At 36.1% G+C, this 22999-nt stretch overlaps 1 protein-coding gene across 2 annotated transcripts in view; it reads left to right on the top strand.

The window, feature by feature from the left end:
• The window catches only part of LOC107565476 (rho GTPase-activating protein 7-like), a 110578-nt gene that overhangs the window by 23851 nt on the left and 63728 nt on the right, over positions 1-22999 (top strand). The window contains exon 4 of one of the 2 annotated variants that reach the window (XM_016250715.1): positions 8945-8978. In XM_016250715.1, the coding sequence (XP_016106201.1) occupies positions 8945-8978 (34 nt within the window). Of the gene's footprint in view, positions 1-8944; positions 8979-20267; positions 20495-22999 lie in introns of those variants that run through there. The other variant, XM_016250716.1, reaches the window with a different exon arrangement.

The following is a 22999-nucleotide window of genomic DNA, read 5'->3' as shown; positions in this document are numbered from 1 at the left end:
TGTCCACCAACGTTTACCATCCACCCTGACAGAACTGGAGAGGATCTGCAAGGAGGAATGGCAGAGGATCCCCAAATCCAGGTGTGAAAAACTTGTTGCATCTTTCCCAAAAAGACTCATGGCTGTATTAGATCAAAAGGGTGCTTCTACTAAATACTGAGCAAAGGGTCTGAATACTTAGGACCATGTGATATTTAAATTTTTCTTTTTTAATAAATCTGCAAAAATGTCAACAATTCTGTGTTCTTCTGTCAATATGGGGTGCTGTGTGTACATTAATGAGGAAAAAAAATTAACTTAAATGATTTTAGCAAATGGCTGCAATATAACACAGAGTGAAAAATTTAAGGTGGTCGGAATACTTTCCGTACCCACTGTATGTATATATATATATATATGTATATAACATGGGTTTACAAGGCTAAGTATAAATTCTCCATCATCTTTGATTTTTAGCTTCCAGGCAGAGCACTGGTCCTGCTTTTGTGTCTTTTTCTCGGACCACTGTGCCCAGCAGGGTCATTACTGCCTTCAGGATTGTGCCTCTGCATGGCACCCTAATCCTGCTCCATAGTTTAGCCTCATTTCTTGTTTTCCCAAAGTACCGTTTGCTTAATTCTGCGTCTTCCATTGTTATTGGAGCCTGGATTATACTGGATTACAGGGATTAGCATCCTGAATCTCTTTCTCTAATCCACGGAGTCAATTAGGGCTGGAAAAAGGGGGAAATACCAGCTATTGTTAAATTAGTGACATTTGGAGGGAATGTTCTTCACTTTAAGTGTATGATGCTCTACAGAAATGATATGTAGTTCCTGATCTTGTATTCAACATCGACCTTTCTAGACTATAGGGAATAAGAATGCATTTTTAAGGCACAGAGAGAAAAAGGTGTCCCTTGTTGACTCGCTCCATTAAATTCTAAATTTGATTGATAGCACTGATTGATAGATTACAGTACACTCTTAAAAATAAAAGTCCTTTATTGGCATCTATGGTTCCATGAAGAACCTTTAACATCAATGGAACCATTCCACAAAAGGTTCTTTACAGTGGAAAAAAAATAAAAAAATTCTTTTGAATTTTAAAATGTTCTTCAAACTAAGAAAAAAAAAAGGTTATTTGAGGAATCAAAAAACTGTCCTTCTATGACATTGCTGCAAAAACCTCGTTTTGGAACATTTATTTTTCAAGATGGTATAGTTCATCACACTAAGAAAAAAAGGATTCTTTTCAGAACTGTTCCATGAAAGATTCTTTAGGGAACACAAAATGGTTCCTGAATGGCATTGCTGCGAAACCCCCTTTGGATTCTTTATTTTTAAGAGTGTACAAACCGTTCCGAACCAATGGATGATAGTGCCATGGAATCCCCCAGTGAGCAAGCAGTGTGTAATTGTGGCAAGACAAAACTCCTTAAAATACTATTAGCTTGGGATCAGTCATTGTCCTCTTTTTGTCCCTCGTAAGCAGAATTGGTACACAGTGTAATTGTTTATCCTGTCTACTGCTGTACTTTTACTTCCTTTGGGTCCATAGTCATCATGTTGTTCAATTATGTGCAAAATATAGTAATATATTTTTCACAGTAGCATAATAAGACGATTTTTTTTATATAACAATATGGTGATGATAGAAATACCAGAATATTCTTTAAAGAATTTTGGGTGAGAGGAGTAAACAATCGTATTGGATCTCTGAGTTTGTATGTTCAAATTCTGGATTTGAACTGGATCGTTTGCGTATGCAGCTGGCTGTTTTTAGCTTGAATCGCAGCTTGTAATATCAACAGTGATCACTGAGTCAGGGATACAGTTTACGCCATGTAACATGCCCTGAGGGACAATTTACATCACTTCCTGCCAAAACAGTTCAGATAAAACATATGGAAGTTATTATGGGGTAAAGAAGGGGGTGTTCTCACTACGAAGAAGGAAAAAAAAATTTCCCACGTTTCTCAGTGCACGTGCAGGAATGTCTTCATTAGTTGCAGAAAAAGTTTGAGGTTCAGGGGGTATAGATAGCATCTGTGTGTCTACACACTCTACAAATGGCATGTGTATATGTTCAGATTAAACACACTAAATAAGGTCCCTTCTGAGACCTGAAACTGAGGCAAAATAATAATAATATCTTTAATTTATATAGGGACGCTGTACAAGGTACTCAAAAAAGTACTTGGTCTGTGTGTACATGCACAGAAAATGTATATAGGTATCTTTATCCTTACATTTATCTTTAACAAACAAGAGGGTGCAATAAGAATGGTCATCGAGACACATGTACACACACACACCTTACCCACTTAGACTTTGGGTGGGCCAATCTGACCCCTACCAGCTGCACATTCTTAACCAGACTAGGGGTCTGGTAAACTCTGCACTTCAACCTGCTCAACTTACACACACACACGCACACACACCTTATTATCTTTCTTTCAAATCGTCAATAGTTTTATGAAGTGATTAGCAGATTCTTAAAGCCAGTGTAGCGATGAAGAATTAGATTTGTACATTTTCTCACTGGCATGTTAGGGTATTGTGGCTGGCTGTCAGGGTGTTGCTATGCCGTTAGGTAAGTCAAATTACAATTCAAAAACCAACTATACATTTTCCAGACCAGAATTTTACCACACACACACAATTCAGATATTCCCAGTATAATTGAGTGAATGTTTACTTTCAGTGTATATCTACGTAATTCTACCCTGCCAGCTGGTTAAATGTGTTTAACTGCATGGTGTTTATCCCATCTCTCTCTCTCACACACACACACACACACAAAGAGTAAATGAATGCTTGAGTGCTCTGCCCCGTTGTTTTTTCTGTTGGACACCTGATACGACCTCTGATCCCTAATGCTGTGACAACCTGTGCCCAGGGACATTACAGGCCAAAAAATGTGACCCAGTCCTGCCCCATAACGACTGGGGACACACACTTGCACACACGATTGCATACTTAAACACACACATACAAAAACAAAACAAACAAAAAAACTCTCACTCTTATGACTGAAATGTAACATATGACGTGAACTTGGGTGGTCCAGTGCTCCCAGACAAGTGTGATGGACCCTGTAGAACACATGTGTCAAACTCAAAGCCCACGGGCCTATTCCAGCCCGCCACATCATTTTACGCGAGAGCATATGATTGTCTTAAAATAAAAATTTATCCTGCCTTATATCGTAAATGATGAAAGTGCGTATCAATACCATTAGTTTCTGTTTCTATTTGGCGTTCTATTTATATGCAGAAATTGACTTTGGTGTGCATATGATACGCAATGGTTAGGATTAGGGGTGTGCGGTTTTTCCGTTGATGATAACTGCATGGACGGCTCAAAAGAATAAAGCGGACCTAATTAAGTGCTTGAGCATCACCGATGGAAATGGTCGAGCAGCACACGGAAAAACACGATATTCTCCTTTCATTTAATGAATAAAAAAAAAATCGATTGCAGCTTTGACACGACTTTCTTCTCGTTTTAATAGTTAGTTTGAGGCGGTTTCTATGGAGTTATTTTAATGACAAATGTCCAGAGCGCATTATTTAGCCTAAGCGAGAGCGCAAATCTCTCTGCTCCCAGGTGGATTGCCATTCATTCACTCTCACAGAAAACAGACGCGCTATCGGTCAGACATTACATGTGTGTGCTCAAAAATGATCTTCTCTCCTGAGTTTAATAAAAACGCAACCTGGAGTGTGGGCATCCACCGGCAGAAACATAAAGCACAAATGTTTTATACTGGATGCTGGCTGAAGGTGTTTTAGTTTACGCAGTAGTCAGTGGTTTAGTAATTCTGGATCAGTCAGGTCAAGGTAGCTCGTTTAGTGGTCTTTTGGCATCACCCCGTGTTCCTGTTTGGTATCGCAGATTAACTTGTGCAATTTTTTTTATTAAAAGTGCTGTAAACTACTAAATGTAATGTAGAAATTTTCATTTTCTGTGAAGCTGCTTCGCAACAGTGTATCATGAAAAGTGCTATACAAATAAGTGTGAATTGAATTGCGAACAATTATTAATGAATCTATTTATTGTGGCACTATATACATTCATTGCGAATTATGAAAATTAAAAAGTACTTTTTTAGTACTTTATATTGTATTTATTTACTTTTGAGTGGGGTTGAGTACCACCACTTCTTTTTTCTACTACAAGCATTGATTGTGTATCATATGCACACCAAAGTAAATTTCTGCATATAAATTGCATGCCAAATAGAAACAGAAAACCATGCTATTGATACGCATTTTCATCATGAGAGTGGGCTCATGCCATATCTATCACACGTTCTTAGCAGCTCACAATTATTTGTTGTGCCATAAATGTAACAAAAAAAGTTTTTAACAAATGTAATGTAATGACTTGTGTTTGATAATGTCTTTATTATATACTTTGATTTATAGAGTAATTTAGATTTCTTAACTTGATAAATTAAAAGGATTTGTTAAAATAACAGAGCAATTACACATATTTTTTACATCTATGCAAATGCATGCACTATTTGTAACTTAGATAAGTAATAATAAAATAAAGAGACAGTTATTTAACCATATGTTAACATTTGTACAGTCTTACAGTTACAACCGGACCTTTGATGGCAGCCGTAATGTTGAAGTGGCCCTCCGTGAAAATGAGTTTGACACCCCTGCTGTAGAATTATACACATTATAAACAATTCCTTCCACACCTAATTTTAAGATGGTGAAATGTTATCCTTTGGTTGAAGTTTGGTCTATGCAATGATGCTGGAGTGTTGTGGATGGTTGTTGTGGTGTTGCTATATGGTTGTGTATCGTGTTTCGTGTGTATCTATGTGATTGCTCAGTGGTTGTTTGCTGGTTTATTACTGCTATCTGTCTGCTTTAGAAATGGCTCAAGTTTCTTCTTTAATGGGATTTTTTCTTTCAATGGGAATTTTAATCTTGCAGATGAAAATCATTTGTTCAATCACTTATAAAAGTAAATTTACACTTGCTAGGTAGTTGTTCACTGGTTTCTTACTGCTAGCTGGCTGCTTACTTTAGAATTGGCTCATTTTTTTCAATGTAAATCTATGGGGATTTTCGTTTTGCAGATTAAAATAATTTAATATTATATAATATATATAATTTAATATAACATATTGGTAAATATAACAATGTAATAACAATTATACATTTTTATTTCATTTTTCAAATGTATTTCCATACGCAGCTGGCTGTTTTTATATCAATTAATAATTTCATTAAAACATTGACCACCAGTATGGAAAATAGTAATAGTGATTCTTGCCTGTTTGGCTTTTCTTTGTTATTTATTCATTTGATCTCATTGTCCTAATTTTCTGCCACCTCATTCCCTGCTTCCTCTCCATCTTTTATTATTTTGTTTTGCGCTCATTTTAACCCTCTTCCCACTCGTATGAGAGTGGTGTGTTTGCGATAGCACATGGTAACAGTGCTTTGACTCAAATATAGTTATTCAGAGTATGCCAGAAACTCTCTGAAGTATTAATAGTATTTCACTGTCGGTGGCCTTGAGTTGTTTCTGTGAATCTGAGAAAACAACAGGCCTACACATCAAGGAATGTAGAATGTGTTACTGTGGTCGCAGTCACGCTATGATAACATGGCTAACACGCGACTGCATCATGTTTCATTGTATTTCCAGGCTCCTAATTTCACATTATGGTTGCGAAACCTTAGTCGACGGGTTGTGGACTTTTTAGTGCATGTTGAGGTATATTTTGCACAATACTTTACAGTCTTGTTGGTGTTGGCATGCATGTGTATGTTCATGTGTGATTTAATGTTGATAGCTTGCAGTGTGCCAACATGGGACTTTTTTGCCATAAGCTAACATGACCCAAAGGTCATTATTTAGCCATAAATCTGAGAACCATCATTGTTGTTGGGGAGTTTTTATGGATTTTTTTTGTGTGTGTGTAGTCTGTTGATGACTAAGATGGTTACACAACTGTGTGTGTAATTCAGATAAACCATGTTCAGGTATGTGTGAGTAAGCCCCAGTTGTGTATTGGTGTCCGTGAGTGTGTGTGTGTTCCCTAGACAGATTGGTTGCAAGGCAACGCTTTATCCAGACATCAGTGGCAGCACCATCAACAAGGAGAGGAATGCAATGGGTGGATTTGTCTTCAGCTATGGAGAAATAGTGCCGTTGGCTAAATATATCTTTTTAAGGAGAGAATAAGTCTTCGATCTAACCAGAGCATTTCAGAAATTAAGGACATTTAAGGTTAAACTTGCTTCGCAACCCCTAAAAATATGTTCTATGTAGTATGAATGTGTGTAGTATAAAAAATATGGATGTACTACATTTGTCATGTAGTCACTACCATGTGACATACAGCGTCAGTTGTGTCGCTTCACTGTCATTCAGAAATCCTCTCCCATGGCCTCATAGGAGAGTAAGATATCCATCCAATGCACACTTTTAGTAAGTCATCCAGGTACTTTTCACGTACTGTTTAATGAATAATATTTTTAGGCTTACATTTTCAGTTTTTTTCCCTTTTTACTGATTTTTTTTTTGGGGGGGGGTTTGCAATTCCATTTGATGCCTCTAGAGGCACATAAATTACGCACTTCACCTTTGAACATTTTCTGGTTGTCCATATCTCTGTATACTGGTGTGCATGCTATGAGTAATGGGGACATATTCAATACTAATACAAAAACAAAGTGTTTTTAAAATGTCTGAGGTACACTGTGTCCATTAAGATCACAATCGTGCAGCTATCTTGCTAAACACACATGTACACTCCTTTGATAAGCCACTCAGACCCCTTACATGCATGAAGATATTTCCTAGCATGCATCTGGCTTCATGTGGGGAGGATGGGTGGATGCAAGGATGAGGGTATGTTAACAAAGAATGTGGAAACAAAGAACAGGGGTAGATAAAATAAGATAATGTGATAACAGAGGGCAATAAATGAATTGGGGAGAAAGATAGAACATGAAAAAACACGGAAGATGGAGGTAGATAAAGAAGAAGAATATGCTCTGATGTTTTGAAGAAAAAGCCACATTCTTTATATAACAGGATGCATCGCTCTTTCGAGGCAGATGATGGAGGTGTTTCTGTCAGTATGATCTGTTCCAGGGACTTTGGGATTACACAAGGTCAAAGATCAGCGGACAGAGCAGGAGTTCTGTGGATGAAGGTCACCCGGAGACGGAGACCCCGACATTCCTTCGGAACCACAGAAATTCCTGTTTGGCCTGACTAAAAAAAGTCAACACACAAGGATAATGAACAATAACTAACAAAGGAACAGATATTAATAGCCATTGCTCTGTTTCAGGAAAGAGAGCAATTTAGAGACTCTGTTAAATCAAAATTAGTTTTATGACTTTTTCGCCATGTCTTTTAGTTTTGAGGTCATCTATATGCTAGCAAACCAGTGTTATTTTAATACAATTTACATGCTAATATAGTACTTATATAGTGCTTTTATTTTCATTTTAGTTTAAGCAATTTTACGTTAAGTAGTTTTGTTATGTGCTTTATTTTTTCATCTAATATTTATGTTTAATACCAACTTTATTTTTGTTAAATAAAACAATATTAATAGGTTTAGTTAATAACGACAACACTGACGCGTATTCCTAAACAATTAGCATTTATAGCATGTGTAAAGGCTACACATTTAAAATTTACAGTCTCTCTTTTCCAGGAAAACTGATTGAAATTGTTGATGACTCATCATGCATTACGCAAATTTTTGTCCAATCAGATGCTCTAAACTGTGAGAATGTCCCGCCCTATAATGCTGCCTGCAATTGACTAGCATGTAGCAAATTATGGTTCATTGTTGTGACATAACTTTGGAAAAGCCCTTGAATATGTCCTGCCAAAACTTCCTGTTGCAACACAGTCAGGAAGAGTCTTTACAAAGGTCTTCAACCAAATCCGCAACTGTGCTAAATTTGGAAGCGATATTAATGCCTTTGCCAAGTAGATTAATCATTTTTCCAGGCAAAATGCTGTGGCTAAAATAATCACTTGCACACACAGTTTTTTGGTATTTTTCAATTGTGTGTTTTCCACTGAGACGTGCCGACATGGTAAAAATATGCAGCGGGGTTCTTTTTGTCTCATACCCTCCTCTTTGTTGAAAAACAAACTTCTAGCAGCGTTATCAGTAAATACACACATGATCTAACAAATTATGGATAATCACATTCAGTCAAGATAAAATAGACTATCAGGCATTTTACAGGATATGTAAGCATGTACGTATCTGCATGTGTGTGCGTGTGTGTGTATGTCCTGGTATTCCTTACGTTACGGGGACCATATATCCCCACAAGCATAGTAAATTTTGTCCTTGGGGGGAAATTTATTTGGTCTCCATGAGGAAAACAGCTTGTAAATCATACAGAAGTTTTTTGAAAATCTAAAAATGCAGGACGTTCTGTGTGAGGGGTAGATTTAGGAGTATAGAGTTAGGGTAAGGGGATAAAAAATACAGTTTGTACAGTATAAAAATCATTACGCGTATCGAATGAACCCATAATGATAGAAATACCTGTGTGTGTGTGTGTGTGTGTGTGTGTGTGGTGGAGTGTCACGTTCGCAAAGAGGAGGGTGTTTTCAAGGTTGCAGAGGCTACACAAATGGCCTTATTTCTTGGCCAGCTGCACTTGGTGGGCATGAACACAAACACACACAGTGTTTTACTCACAGGGACAGGTGGCAGGCTAGTTTATATGGGCTTGGTTTGAAATGTAAACTATGTTTACAGAGTTATATTGTGACACTGAACTATTTTATTGGTCTCCCATGAATCATGATGAAAAGCAAAATATGAACTCGTAAAGCATCGGAATTCCATTTCAGGACTTTCAAATATAAGCTTTCCTTCAGACATGATAAAATGTGTTTATTTAACATTTTCAAAATATTAAGCTTGCTTTATTTATTTCTTTCAGATCTATGCTGTACTTTCTGAGAAAGACAGAGCCGGTAAGTTCACATGGCCCTTTTTTTTTATCATAACCTACATTATTATAAGTGATGGAAGATTGAAATAATATGAAAAAAGAGAAAATAAGTAATAAATAATTACTTGATAATTAATAAATAATAGTTTCCACTATTGGGATATCATATTTAATGTTTTCAATACTGGGTGACCAGAAAATGAAGAACGTTTATGAGATTTTGTAAAACCTAGTCAAGTCATACATACAACCTTGTTTTCCCGGCTAAGTATGTCAACTGGTGGCACTGGATCTGTCTTAAACACTAGAAGATGTTATTCAGTCAGACGTTGAGCTGCCTGATATCAGAACAGAGAGCTGGAAATTGAAGATTATTACTAGAGTGATATCTAGAACAAACCTCTTCATTCCCTTATTGATGCATGACCATTAGCTGGCTGAAAGAGATGCTTTGTCGGGGCACAGCAAAGCATTTACCCTGATGTCGGTCTCACCCTCAGGCTAAAGACAAACATAGCATGCTAGATATGAACAAATAACTGTTATTCATTCACTGCTACTCATGTGATGTTTTGATGTTTGCTGACTACTGTATATCTTATTTGTGCTGTTGGCCTTCTTGTCATTTGTTGTTTAATTTTTGTTAACTGATAGTTGTTTCTTATTTAAATCAATGCTGCTACGCTCTTCACCCAACATGCCTTAGTCTAATGTCGAAACTTCCGATTGCCATGCACATTGTCAATCAGTAAACTGTTTACAGTGTTGATAATATTGATAATAAGAAGAAATGTTTCTTGAGTTGCAAATCAGCAAATTAAAATGATTTCTGAAGGATCATGTGACACTGAAGACTGAAGTAATGAGTGCTGAAAATTCAACTTTGCCATCACAGGAATACAATTTGTAAATATATTAAAATAGAAAACAGTTATTTTAAATTAAGATATGTTAAATATTTAAATAAATATACACAAAATCATGTAAACCCCAAAATTCTGAATTGTATACATTCTAAAAAATGCTGGGTTGTTTCAACCCAACTTTGGGTCAAATATGGACTAACCCAACCATTGGGTTAAATTTTTACATTACATGTTTTACCGAAAAGTTGGGTTAGTCCAAATTTGACCCAAAGTTGGGTTGAAATAATCCAGCATTTTTTAGAGTGTAGTGTAAACCAATTCAATATTTATTAAAAATGATTTACATCAATGTTTACAATGCTTCCCCCCCCCCTCCCCCACCACATGTGCTATTTTACCAAGAAGACCAAAAATACCAAAAAATTAAATAAATAAATAAATAAATAGTTATGAAATGATGTATGATTTTAAGAAAATCTTATTAAATGTTGTTTTGGATGCATGCTACAAGTTGCGTAAATCAATCAATCAAATAAAGAAACTGAATTAATTAATTAATTAATGTAATTTCCAGCACAGAATGCTATTAAACATAATACATAAAGATGTGGTCAATATGACACTGTGCCACTGTGAAAATGACTTTCAGAATTTATACGCGCTATAATGACACAGTTAGTAGAAAAATTGAGTGAAAGTATGATTGTGAAAAGGGAACTTTTTATTATTTTTAGGGCACAAAATTCTTAAACATCATCAGATAAGATGTTCTCTCATATACATGACTGGGAAACTTCTGGTCACATCCATTTGCATTCAAGTTGAGCAGACACCAGACAAACCATTGGAGATCATTTTGATTTGACCCCTCTGTCTCTGTGGAATCAATGCCAGAAAGCAGCAGGAGCTAGGAGACACAGCATATCTCTCTCCATCATCTACTTACTTGCCTAGTCTTAGCAAGAGGTGTGTATGCAGTGGAGACAAAGAAATGAGAAGATGTTGCATCATGCATTTTCCAAGATTTTCTTTGTCAATCAGATTTTGGTTATGTTCATCTTAAAGATATCAGCTGCAAGCTCAGAATTTGGAGATGTTCAGGATTTGTGTGAAGGCTATTTGTGTTATGTAATGACCCCCTGCGGCTCTGTGGTTTGGTCTTCTGGTGTGTGATGGATGATAAAACGCAGGCCTGATTTCAGCACAATGGTCCCCTGTTTCAAACCACATCAAAGCTTCTCTGTATCAGGGCAAGAATGTGGGATGCACAGCCTTCTTACATCATGCAGACTTTGCCCCAAAATGAAGAGCATTCATGGTTAATTTCCGGGTTTTTATGGCGATGGACTTTTGGGTCACAACACCGGAGCAAACAGCATTTATGTTGTGCAAGGAAAGTGATGTACATCTAGGCGTCATTCCTTACCAACTTAAACTCAGCAGGGTTTTGGCAGGAGCGAAGAGGACCAAAACACCAGTAGCAGTGATTTTGAGTGTGTGTGTGTGTGTGTGTGTGTGTGTGAGTGAGTGAGTGAGAGAGTTTGTTATCTAACACAAGCTCCAAGGCCATGAAAGCCTGACATTGTTAGTTTGCATTCAGGGTCGTTTTAAGGGGTATGGGGCACCAGAATGGAGCATTTGGCTGCATTAAGTACTCATGTTTCTTGCTGAGGTCTTCACTTTTCATTGCTTTAGTGTAGACTGGATGGATGTGACAGGAGGATTTGGGTTTTTAACCTTGTAATGGCATCTTCAGAAGGGTTTTTAACCACATTTGTTCACATAAAGATGTAGCGATGCAGAAGAACCCCATGTGAAGGGTATTTTAGTATGTTTAATGTAATGTCAATCCCACTTATTATCTCTGACAGCTAAAAGAAAATGGTTCACTAGAGCAATAATTATAGTGAAGTTTAGCATTTTTATATAGCGCTTTATTGTGTATCGTTGTACACCCAAAGTGCTTTACAATCATAGAGAGGGGGGGGGGGGGGGGGGGGGGGGTCAGTAATATTTATTTATTTATTTGTTATTTATATTATTTATTTATTTGCTTGATTGATTGAAAGAAATCACTTACATTTACGATGGTTGTATATGTGATCAAAACTACAGTAAGGCTGTAATACTGTTATATATATTTTGAAATCCTGACATTTTTAGTTTGCATTCAGGGTCGTTTTAAGGGGTATGGGGCACCAGAATGGAACAATTGGCTGCATTAAGTACTCATGTTTCTTGAAATGCATTAAATATAAATAAAAAAACTATGATATAATGGTGAAAACTATTCTTTATCAATAGTGTGCTCTTTCATCTGCATTTTTACATTATTTAATATTTTGATATAGTATTTTCTCAAAAAAAAAAAAATGGTACCACTACTGTTAGCAAACATACTAATATATAAGAAACATGCATGTTTCTTATACCAAAAACTGGCAGGTAGATTGCAATGGTCTGTGAGGAAAATGTCAAACAATACAGTTTGTCTGTCCTTCCCACAGTGGGGTAAATGAAAGACACAGTAGGCGGTTTTCAAAGCCTTCGTTCCCTCACATTATCATGTTTAAAGTCCCCTTAATGCTGATCTGGGATCAGGCCTCTGCATCCTCACTAAGATCTGCCATTATTAAGTGAAACTTCAAAACTGATCTTAGGTCTGTCCCTATCAAGCGCAACAATAACCTCTAATTCTCTCTTATCTCCAGTAAGTTCGGTACCTATAATCATGTCCACAGAACGCCTCCCTCTCAGCCTTTTGCCTGTAATTCTTTGATGTGCGTTCATCCTAGAGCATTCCTGCCCCTATCACACTCATTTCCCCTGTCACGGCTCAGGCTCTGGGTGCAGAACAATGGGTCTATTGCTCACTTCTGATCTCTCTCCCTCACCTGCATCTGGGGTTGAGCCAGGTCAGTCCAGGTAGAGTCTGGAAAGAAAAGGCTCTGGGAAGAGAAGGGAGGAAGAAAGGGTTGCTACATGCTTGCTACTTCCTGCAAGTGAAGGATCCCAAAGATCCATGACTGCGCACACATAAGCAGCAACCACAGACCTGGCTAATCTGAATGTTGTCTATCAAATTTTACATTTGTAAACCGCAACACTCCTCCAATTCTTGTATTCTGTCTAAAATAAATACAGTGTCTGAATAGAAAATGGCTTGAGGTAGGAATAAAAGTATTAAGGCATTGACTGTAGGGATGAGCACCACTAAATATTTTCAGAAATAACGGTGGTATACCTGAACAACTAGTTGACTAGTCAGTCGTAAGGAAGCCTGTAATCTGGTTTCGACTGAGTGAAACTTACTGGAGCATAATAGAATGAAACCGAATGCAGGGATCTGGAGATCCCTTAAAATGGACTATAAAAAATATACATTTAAATATATTTACTATAGTGTGTGTGTGTGTGTGTGTGTGTGTATATATATATATATATATATATAATGTGTAAAATAAATAAACATCTAAATAAAAATACATTACTATTCAAAAGTTTGAGGTTAGGGAGTTGTTGTTTTTTGTTTTTTTTAAGAAAATGTATACTTCTGTATAGCAGTGTTAAATTGGTCAAAAGTTAATTAAGCAGCACAGCAGTTTTTTAAATTGATAATAATAAAAAAAAAATTATTGAGTAGCAAATCAGCATATTATAATGATTTCTGAAGAATCATGTGACACTGAAAACTGGAGTAATGATGCTGAAGATTCAGCTATGCATCACATGAATAAATTACATCTTAAAACATCTTAAAATATATTTAAAAAGTTATTTTAAATTGTAATAATATTTCACAATATTACTGAAACATCTTACTGACCCCAAACTTTTGAACTGTGATGTATAACTAAAATAAATATATCTAAAAATATTATAATTTAATGTATGTATAATATAATTTATATATTTCTATTTATAATATTTAATATTTAGTGTTACAGAAATAATTAGAATTGTCTTGTTATTCTTAAATTTAATTTGTATTTATTAACATATTTAAACAACGGCTGGTTATATAATATTGGTGGAAGAAAGAATGTCATTTTCATACATTTCTTTTAAATGGTGGAGTCATCAGAGCAAATTTTCTGTTTGTCTATTAATATTGAAAGGAGAAAACATCAGCAGCACTCCTGGCATTCATCCGGTTGGATTGAATACCACATGGCCTTTTATTTGAACTGCTCAGTTGAAGAGAGGACGCAGAATACGTGACGGAAACTTTCTTCAGAGTTTCAATTAACGTCATGTTCCGTAAGCATTCCTGTTTAATCAATAGCCCACTTACAAGACCTATGATCTTGGGACTTTTCCATTGCCTGATGGCACCCTGGGAAATTCCACTTTAGTCATCAAGTGCTCAATAGATCCAATACCTGTGTTCCCGTCAGTCTGAGTGATTTAAGATATATTTTTATGGTATGGCATTTTTAGTATGCCTGAAAAAGAGGAAGATGTTGAGTCACTTTCTGAGAAAAGTAATTCCCTTGTTTTGCTTGTTGGAAAAATCTCTTTGCACAGATGCCTTGCTACCTGCATTTCCGTTTTGTTATCACAAGCTTGCAACTTCTTTATCTCTCTCCTGCTTTACTTATTATCAGGTTTACTTCATTGTTTACTCACCCTCAGATTGTTCCAAACCAATATGTCTGTGGAACACAAAATGAGAAACTTTGTAGACTTTCCTGGTTGTTGTTTTCCGTGAAATTAAAGTGTGTAAATAATGTTGCTATTGTTAATTAACACTGTTAAAAATAATTTCCAATAATAAAAATAAGCTGAACTTAAATAAAATCTAAATATTAGATGAAAAATTTAACTTAAAACCGTAAGTTGAAGTACTAAAACCACTAAAACTGGCAAAATAAATTAAGGTTATTTTTATATTTTGGTTATATATAAGGTTATGAATATATTTTGTATTCATTTTTCAAATATAAATCTATAAAACTAATAAAAATAACAAAAACACACATAACAAAATTACTGAAACCTAAACTATAATTTAAATTGGAATATATACATAAATAACACTAAAATAATAGCAATATTTGCATATTGTTGTCTGAGGATGATCGTTCATAGTGGTGTAATAGAAATGTGCACCCAGCAGTAAACAACTTTTTTTAAAAATGCATACAAACATGAGAGGATCTTTTTATAGTCTAACCTGTGATTCACTGAATCACCTTAAAAAACCCTGAGTATACTGAGTCCTTATCTAGACAGCGGTCCACACAGATTACATTTCCATGCCAATTTTCTGAGACGGTCATGCCCACATGGGTTAGGTTTCACATGAAATGACCCAGCTGACACAAATCAGCCCTCTTCTCTGCACATATCCTGCCCTGATCTCATGTTTGTCTACTTCACGTCCACAGGGTGTAGTAGCATAACATTAATGTGAGTCTGTATTTCAGGCTGATGTGTTCTTAGGCTTGTCTGTCATGCTTATTTGATTCTGAGAACTTAATGCCCTCCTCAATCCTAGCCTTTTATTTCCCACACAGTTTATTTGACTTTGACTTATTGGTAAGGAGACTTAGGGTTTGAACAAGGGTACATTCTTGACCACTTCATCACTCTAAATCTGTCCCAAACCTCTTTCTATTGCTGACTTCCCCCACTTGTATTTTCCTTGTCCACTTCCTGTTGCATCCACTGTCTCCCAGACTAGTCCATTATGCTGCTTTGTTCTGTTCTTGGAGAACCAGACTGAACTGTTCAAATTTAGAGAATGGGCTCTTACAATTCCTTGATCGTTTTCTTTTTGAAAGGCATCCGTTTGAAGACCGTTCTGTTGGGGGTGTTTCTTCAACTATAGGCATTTTGGCCTGTGGGCCTTTAGGGTGTAGCCTAGTGAACCAAACTGAGAGGCCATTTTGAAGGCTCAGGAAACCTTTGCAGGTGTTTTGAGTTGATTAGCTGATTGGCATGTCACCATATTCTCATTTGTTGAGATAGTGAATTGGTGGGTTTTTGTTAAATGTGAGCCAAAATCATCACAATTAAAAGAACCAAAGACTTAAACTACTTCAGTCTGTGTGCATTGAATTTATTTAATACACGAGTTTCACAATTTGAGTTGAATTACTGAAATAAATGAACTTTTCCACGACATTCTAATTTATTGAGATGCACCTGTATATAATATTTAAATATGCAGCTTGATAAATATTTACAAGGACGCTGACTAAATAAAACTATAAATGAGGTTCAGACATTGTTTCTTTTTCATGTTTTTTTTTTATTCATAGAAATTATTATTATTTTTTAAATTCATAATAAATTATATTTATTATGTATTTTCCTACACGCTCAGAAAAAAGGTACAAAAGCTGTTACTGGGGAAGTACCTTTTCAAAAGGTACACTTTTATACCTTTTAGGTACTAATATGTACACTTTAGGTACTAATATGTACTGTTAAGGTACCAATATGGACTCTTTAGGTACAAAGGTGTGTCTTTTGAAAAGGTACCGCCCCAGTGACAGCTTTTGTACCTTTTTTTCTGAGAGTGTATTTTACAATTGAATTTATTGGTCTGGGACAATGGCAAAAGTGCTCAAATTAAAGAAACACGTACAGTAGGAATATTTCTGTTTCCTGTGGATATTTCTTTGTAGCATTGACTAATTGATATTGGTCTGACACTTTCAGTTTTTTAGCTGATGTCACTGGTAATTCCCATGCAGACTGCAGATGTCCAGGGCCATTCCCAGACTGTGGTAAAACATAGGCCTGCTGGACAGGAAACAGTCAGTTGGTGGAATTAACAGCATATGTTTTTTTTTTTTTTAAGAACAGAAAATCATGTTTTTAGATTTCTGTAAAGAGAACTTTCAGCCCCATATTTGGGCTCTTGAGCAATCTGTGACCTGTCCCATGATTCAACAGCACAAGACCCAACATGGGTCTTATGATGTGACCACAGTTTTTTCACAGTAGTGTCAGCTGTTTGCTAGTCTGTGTGTTTGGGTGGGGATTTTAATATTCTGTTGATTCCGTAGATGTTACCTCTTGAACTCCATTGTTTCGTGTTTGTAGGTCACTGTGTAAACCTAGGTTAAGAGTATCGGGATCAGTCTGACTATTTTGGCTGCTATACAATATCACGATGATCTACCAGCTTTCTTTGGCTTATTATGTATCTGTCTCTCTCCATCTTAATAGCATCACCCTAATATAATTTCTGTAACAGAGTCTTATGTGAGACAGGGAGTGAAAGAAAGAGAGACACATTGATTGTCCTAGCCAGAGCGAGACATTTGTTCTTCTCAGACGACAACAAAACTCCTCATTCACTAACAAAGCAATGAACTTTTCATGTTATTGATACAATCACTCCAGCAATGGAATGTTCAGGAGAGATGAATGAAAGAGTTTGGATGCGTCCCAAAATCGTGTGTGTGCTTATTTGTGTAAGTGATTGAGTACAAAACTGAAAGTAGGGCGAAGTGTTTCCAGACTTCTAACATTACACATGGGGAGACATCGTGGTATTTCCAAGAAGATTTTGTTTTTATATTGTAAATTATATGGTGAGGGTAAGGTTCGAACGTGTGTGTACATGTTCTCTTATTTGAAAAAATGAACAAATTTGGATAATTCTCTTCAAGACTTATGCTGATAACCAATTGGGTTCCAAATAGAACTTTTGAAATTCCTGCATCCTTTATATTTGCAGCAAACTTTAAATAATTTTACTTTATTATACTTTTGTTTTACTTAATTTATTGGCCATTTCCAAATATTAAACCTCTGTTTCAGCAATTAAACTACTTTTAGAAGTGCGTTTTTTTTTATTTTACAGCATGGGGATGTGTGCAGGCTTTAGTGATTGAATCTGTGAGCGGAAAAGAGAGGAAGAAATGAAGCTTATCTCCTCTAGCTTTACCTCGGAGGTCATAAAGTAAATTAGCAGCTGTGTTTGTGTGTGTTTTCTGTGCTATTCTTAAAGCGTCCATTGTAGTGTATCTCTTAGCTGGCCAATTAGCCCTCATTGCTCGCTTCAGTGGTGCATTACTGGGACTGCAAAAGCACTAATCCCAAATTTACATCCCCTTGGTAAAGTATTCTAAACACACAGTTGCTACTATTATCTTCAATTATCAACTCTCTTTGAATGCTCATAAACCCAGTCGTTTCACACCCCAACACACACAGAGAGAGAGCACAGGCCCACATCCCTTTTAGAAAGTTTGACATAATCATTACTTGTCCTATTTTAGAGCTATATATCAAATATACTGAGCCTCCATGCAATTATTTTTCTAGTGCTAAAATTGAGCAGCCTTATTTAAAAAAAAAAAGTTCAAACAGTCCGTTTCATTGACAAATGAGCAATTTTGAAAAAAAGTGCAGGTTGAATGTGTGTGTGTGTGTAAACAGTATATATATATATATATATATATACACACTAGGGATATATAAAATAGTAGTGTGTTTACAATTACAACAGCATTTTCCCTGTCCAGTTATTCCCCTGTCCAAAGGTCAGGTGTATCTATTAACAGTTCAGCCGTGCAAAACACGCATCACTTGTTACATATCTAAGAACTTCAGCTTGGAGCCTGGTAGTGCACTAAAGCTTAAAGAATTGTGTAGATTTATGTGTAGATTTCATATGATGTTGCTAAAAAGAACATTATTTTGTGTATTTGGTGTAATGAAATGTGTTTATGCGGTTTAAGGTTAAAAAAACACATTATTTTCCACAAACTGTACATTATTGTTTCTCCTCTATGCCCCACCTTTCTGAAACGCGTCGATTTTTACAAAGCTCATCGGTCTGAAAAGTGAGGTGTGCTCTGATTGGCCAGCTATCCAGTGCGTTGTGATTGGCCGAATACCTCAAGCGTGTGACGGAAATGTTACGCCCCTTACCGTACTGTGATGCCCTGTCCGGCCGGAGTGATGAGACAAAAATATTAAAACCTATTATAAACAAGGCATTTGTTGCATCCAGTGGGGACATAATTACTGATTAAAATGATTTATACTGTCTTTTTACGCATTGCATCACGCCGCGTAAACATCAATCCATGTATGCATTTGTGATCAGAGAAATTACAAACAACAAGTGCTACTCTACACTGATCAAAACTCGCGTTTGAATCGTCAGTGGCAAATTCTTTAAATATAAAAAACGTACTTACAGTCTGTAAGTCAGAACAGCCGGCATTGTAGTCTACTCTACCAGGAAACAGTCCTTCATAAAATGCGCTGGACACATCTGAATATTTGGGTTGAACTGTTCTGGAACAGTGTTGTAAATACAACTTAATCACTGATTTCTAGTCGTGTCCTCTTTTGGAAGGTCAAACAAAGTAGTTTCGCTTTCACAGCGAAACACAGCGTCACACACGGCGGCCTTGTGTGAGCGGAGGCCTGCGGGCTAGAGTGAGCGGCGGCTAGCGGATTCGATGAATTGCACGCTTGCGGCAATCACATATGCCTTCTTTCTTTGCGTGAACATTTGGGCGGCATTATGCAAATCTTCCCACATCGTGACGTAGACATGTGGGGGCGTGTTAGAACGAGTCGTTTTAGGTAGGTGTGGTTGATTCATAACTTTTATAAAGAATATCTCTTTGCATTTGAGACTTTAGTCTTTGCAACTTTACAGATCTTCTTTATGCACCAATAGTTTGTAACACTTCAAAGAGAAAGGACTAATTGAAATCGCATCATATGACCCCTTTAAAAAAGGAGTCAAATTGTATTCAGAATTAGCTAAACCAGACAGCAGGCAAAACCATTTTTTAATCTTAAAATGCAATTATATGTCTTCATTATTGCATTTTACTGCAATTACCATGTAATTATATATAGTTTTATATGAAAAAATTAATCTATGATGTGTCCTCATTTAGATACCTAGGAAAACATGAGTGTGGGTGTGTGGTCTAATTGTGGGAAAATATGTGATGCACTGAATACAATATATGAATGCATTGTGCTTTAATGCAGGAAATTGTTTACTAGCTTTAAAGTACTTCAAAGCTAGGAAACAAATATAAGTGTGAGTTGGTTCTTGTCGTTTTGTTACACCTATTTCTTTTGGTTGTGTGTGTAATCTTAGAGTAGGACGATTGTTTGTGACGTCCTCTCATGTAAGAGTACATGCTCGCTCAAGCAGAATGAATGAATGCGCTAAGATGAATTCAGATGACGTACGTTTTGCCTCCATCAGTACAGCCACTTAGATGTTCCCAATGCAAACTGACAACATGAAGACAAGTAGCAGCTTGAAGGACACAAAGAGAGCGAGCGAGCGCACTTAAATTACACAAATGTGGCTTTTTGAAATATTCACATTGCGGAGGCACTGAGGCCTGAGTCGGAAAGCACTCTGTCCTGCACACACACACACACACACACACACACACAGTAGCGCAGGACTGAATATGAGAGCATTGCAGTGGGAACTCCCTAATGCACACTGCAGCACTCCACTCAGAACCGGACATGGAAAATGGACTGAGTAGAGAACGACAGACCCGGGAGAGGGGAGAAGGAGGACGAGAATCTAGAACCGAACGAGAACAGGAGAAAATGTCACGATCCATGCGTCTGAGATCTTTGAGTGAACATATCAGATACTCCACCTGCAGGGCTCTGGATCTGTTTAATAGAAACACACGAGACCAGAGGCTGACAGGTGAGTGTGTGAGTGGATGTGAAAGAGGGTGTGGATGTGCTAATGTGGAGGCAGTGATAAAAGAACATGTTTCTGAGAACATGTATGGCCTCTTTATGTCATATTGATGCTAGAGGTGAAGCGCACGCTTCAAAAATATTATTCTTAATTCAGTATTTTTGTCTTTTTTTCCAGTACATATATCTAAACATTCTGAAATCGAAATACATTTGATTGAGATGTAAAATGACTTGGGGTATCAAGTCTTGTTTTCTGAAAAATATATGAAAATTAAGTGAGTTTATACTTCAAAAATATCAGATAATGGGATCCGAAAAATAAACTTAATTCAAGAGAAGGGTTTTGAAGTATAAAATCGTTCTGTTTTGATAAAAATATAACTAAATTCAGTTCGGTAAATCTGCCAGTGAGGTCAGAAAAATTAACTTAATTCAAAGGGTAAGCATGATTATTTTTCTGACCCTGTTGACCCTGTTGTTTTAAGCATGAAGTCATTTGATTTTGATACAAGAAGACTTTATATCTTATGCAATTTTGCATCTCGAAAATGTTTAGATATTTAAAACTGAAAAAACATGGCTCTTCAGAGAATACTACGGTATTAAAAAAACATGGTTTTACTATGATGCTGTGTCTAAAAAAACATGGTAATAAGGTACATTTTGTAAATTATTGCATGTATGAATCTTTTGAACTTTGCATTAAAAATGACTGAGATAATGATGTCATATCTTTGAGATGCTAAAGGGGTTGCTGAGTACTTATATCCCTTTTTGGGATGCAGTGCACTACTGTGTTAGATTATCTCTATTATATCCATAAAGTCTCCCAGAATGCATTATGAATGTGAGACCCGATACTCAATTATGAAGATAGGAAATGCTGTGTCATTCTTGTGGTGTTATAAAGATGTCTGAATATTAGTGCCGGGAAATCATTCATAGTCATAAGTGATTTATTGTGTGAGAGTGCAAGAAAGGGATGGAGAAAGGTGGATTAACTTCCTGTGTTTTTATATGTGTGCATATAAAGTCTGGTTTATAGTGCTACCTCAAGACTTAGTCTGCTGGGAATACATTTATACTTCACTTGCTCATGAATTAAACACGTCAGACAGTGAACTATCAGCAGGAGTTTATATATATATATATATATATATATATATATATATATATATATATATATATATAACAGTTCCAGCTATCTCGGCAAAAAAAAAACTCCAACACAATCTTGAAACCCACTGTGGATGCAGAAAATTCTAAAATTTTCATGACCAGCAGCAGTGTGGTCTAATGGTTTATTCAAAAGTATGGGCCGATCATCTCAACGTCATAACACAAACAAAATCATTGAGAGATTTTTTTATTTATTTTTTTTAAGCTTGCTTTTGTAGGTCAGTTGCTAATGCAGTTAATTTCAAAGATTTTATTATTATCATTATTATTAGTATTACTATTACTACTAATATTAACAATTTAGTTATCTTTTAGTAAAATTGATTTATTTTATGTATAAGGCGTTCTTTCCATATATATATATTTGCTGGGAAGCCGTTATCCCATGCTGCATCCATATTCAATAAATTTTATATCGTATAATTTTAATGTAAATTTTTCATCATTCTCTGCGCCTCCACTGACATGATCACACTTAACAGGCATAAGTTATGTTCAGTCTATTGAAACAATTTATTTTAGCTTTTGTAATCTTTTTTCTTTTTTTTTCTTCTCATTATTTTCATGATCAAGTAGTAGTTTGAGAAGCAGCCTTTGGGAGAAACACCTAAATTAATTTTGCATTTTCCATCGATCTGTGCTTCTCTATACTCTTGAAAATGATATGCATTACTGGCTCCCCTGTTTTCTGGCTCATTGGGGAGCGATAAGACCTGGAGGATGTGTTCATGTTCAATGTGTTGGAGTGTCTGTGTACAGAACGTTCAGAGTGGCCAAGCTGAAGTACAGGCCATCTCTATAGTGCTGAGCAAACACAAACACACTCAAACAAGCTAGCCAGCATCCAAGACAAATGTGTTTGCCTCACCAAGCTGTTTTGGTGATAACTTTATAGCTGAGCTGTGGTTAGTAGCTTTTTAGGTTGGCAGCATTTTGATAACTGCTATTAGTAAGTTGCTGATTGGAGGGCTAGAATTATCAGTGAATAAGTGGTCATTTAGCAAATGCTTTTATACACTATCATCAGCTGTCTCTGAATGGTTTATCAGTCACTCATCTTTCTCTCTTTTCTCATTAGACTAGATATCTCTAAGCAGGAGCATAACAATCATTATAACTTCAACCATACATAACAAACTGACCGACAAGCAGTAATTATTACAATTCTGCAATTCAAATAATAAAGTTGTGTACAATTTTGTCTGAAAAAATAAATTGAAAAACAAAACATTAACAACTAAAATCAATAGTTTTAAATGCTACAATGTTAATTTAGGTATTACAAAGGATCAAAGGGATGTTTTGTTTTACGCATTTGTTTTATTTT

Source organism: Sinocyclocheilus grahami, unplaced genomic scaffold (genome assembly GCF_001515645.1).
Source record: "Sinocyclocheilus grahami isolate Dianchi unplaced genomic scaffold, SAMN03320097.WGS_v1.1 scaffold1004.1, whole genome shotgun sequence".
Lineage (NCBI taxonomy): Eukaryota > Metazoa > Chordata > Actinopteri > Cypriniformes > Cyprinidae > Sinocyclocheilus > Sinocyclocheilus grahami.
Note: the sequence above shows the minus strand (reverse complement) of the source record. Positions and strands in the feature narration are given on the sequence as shown.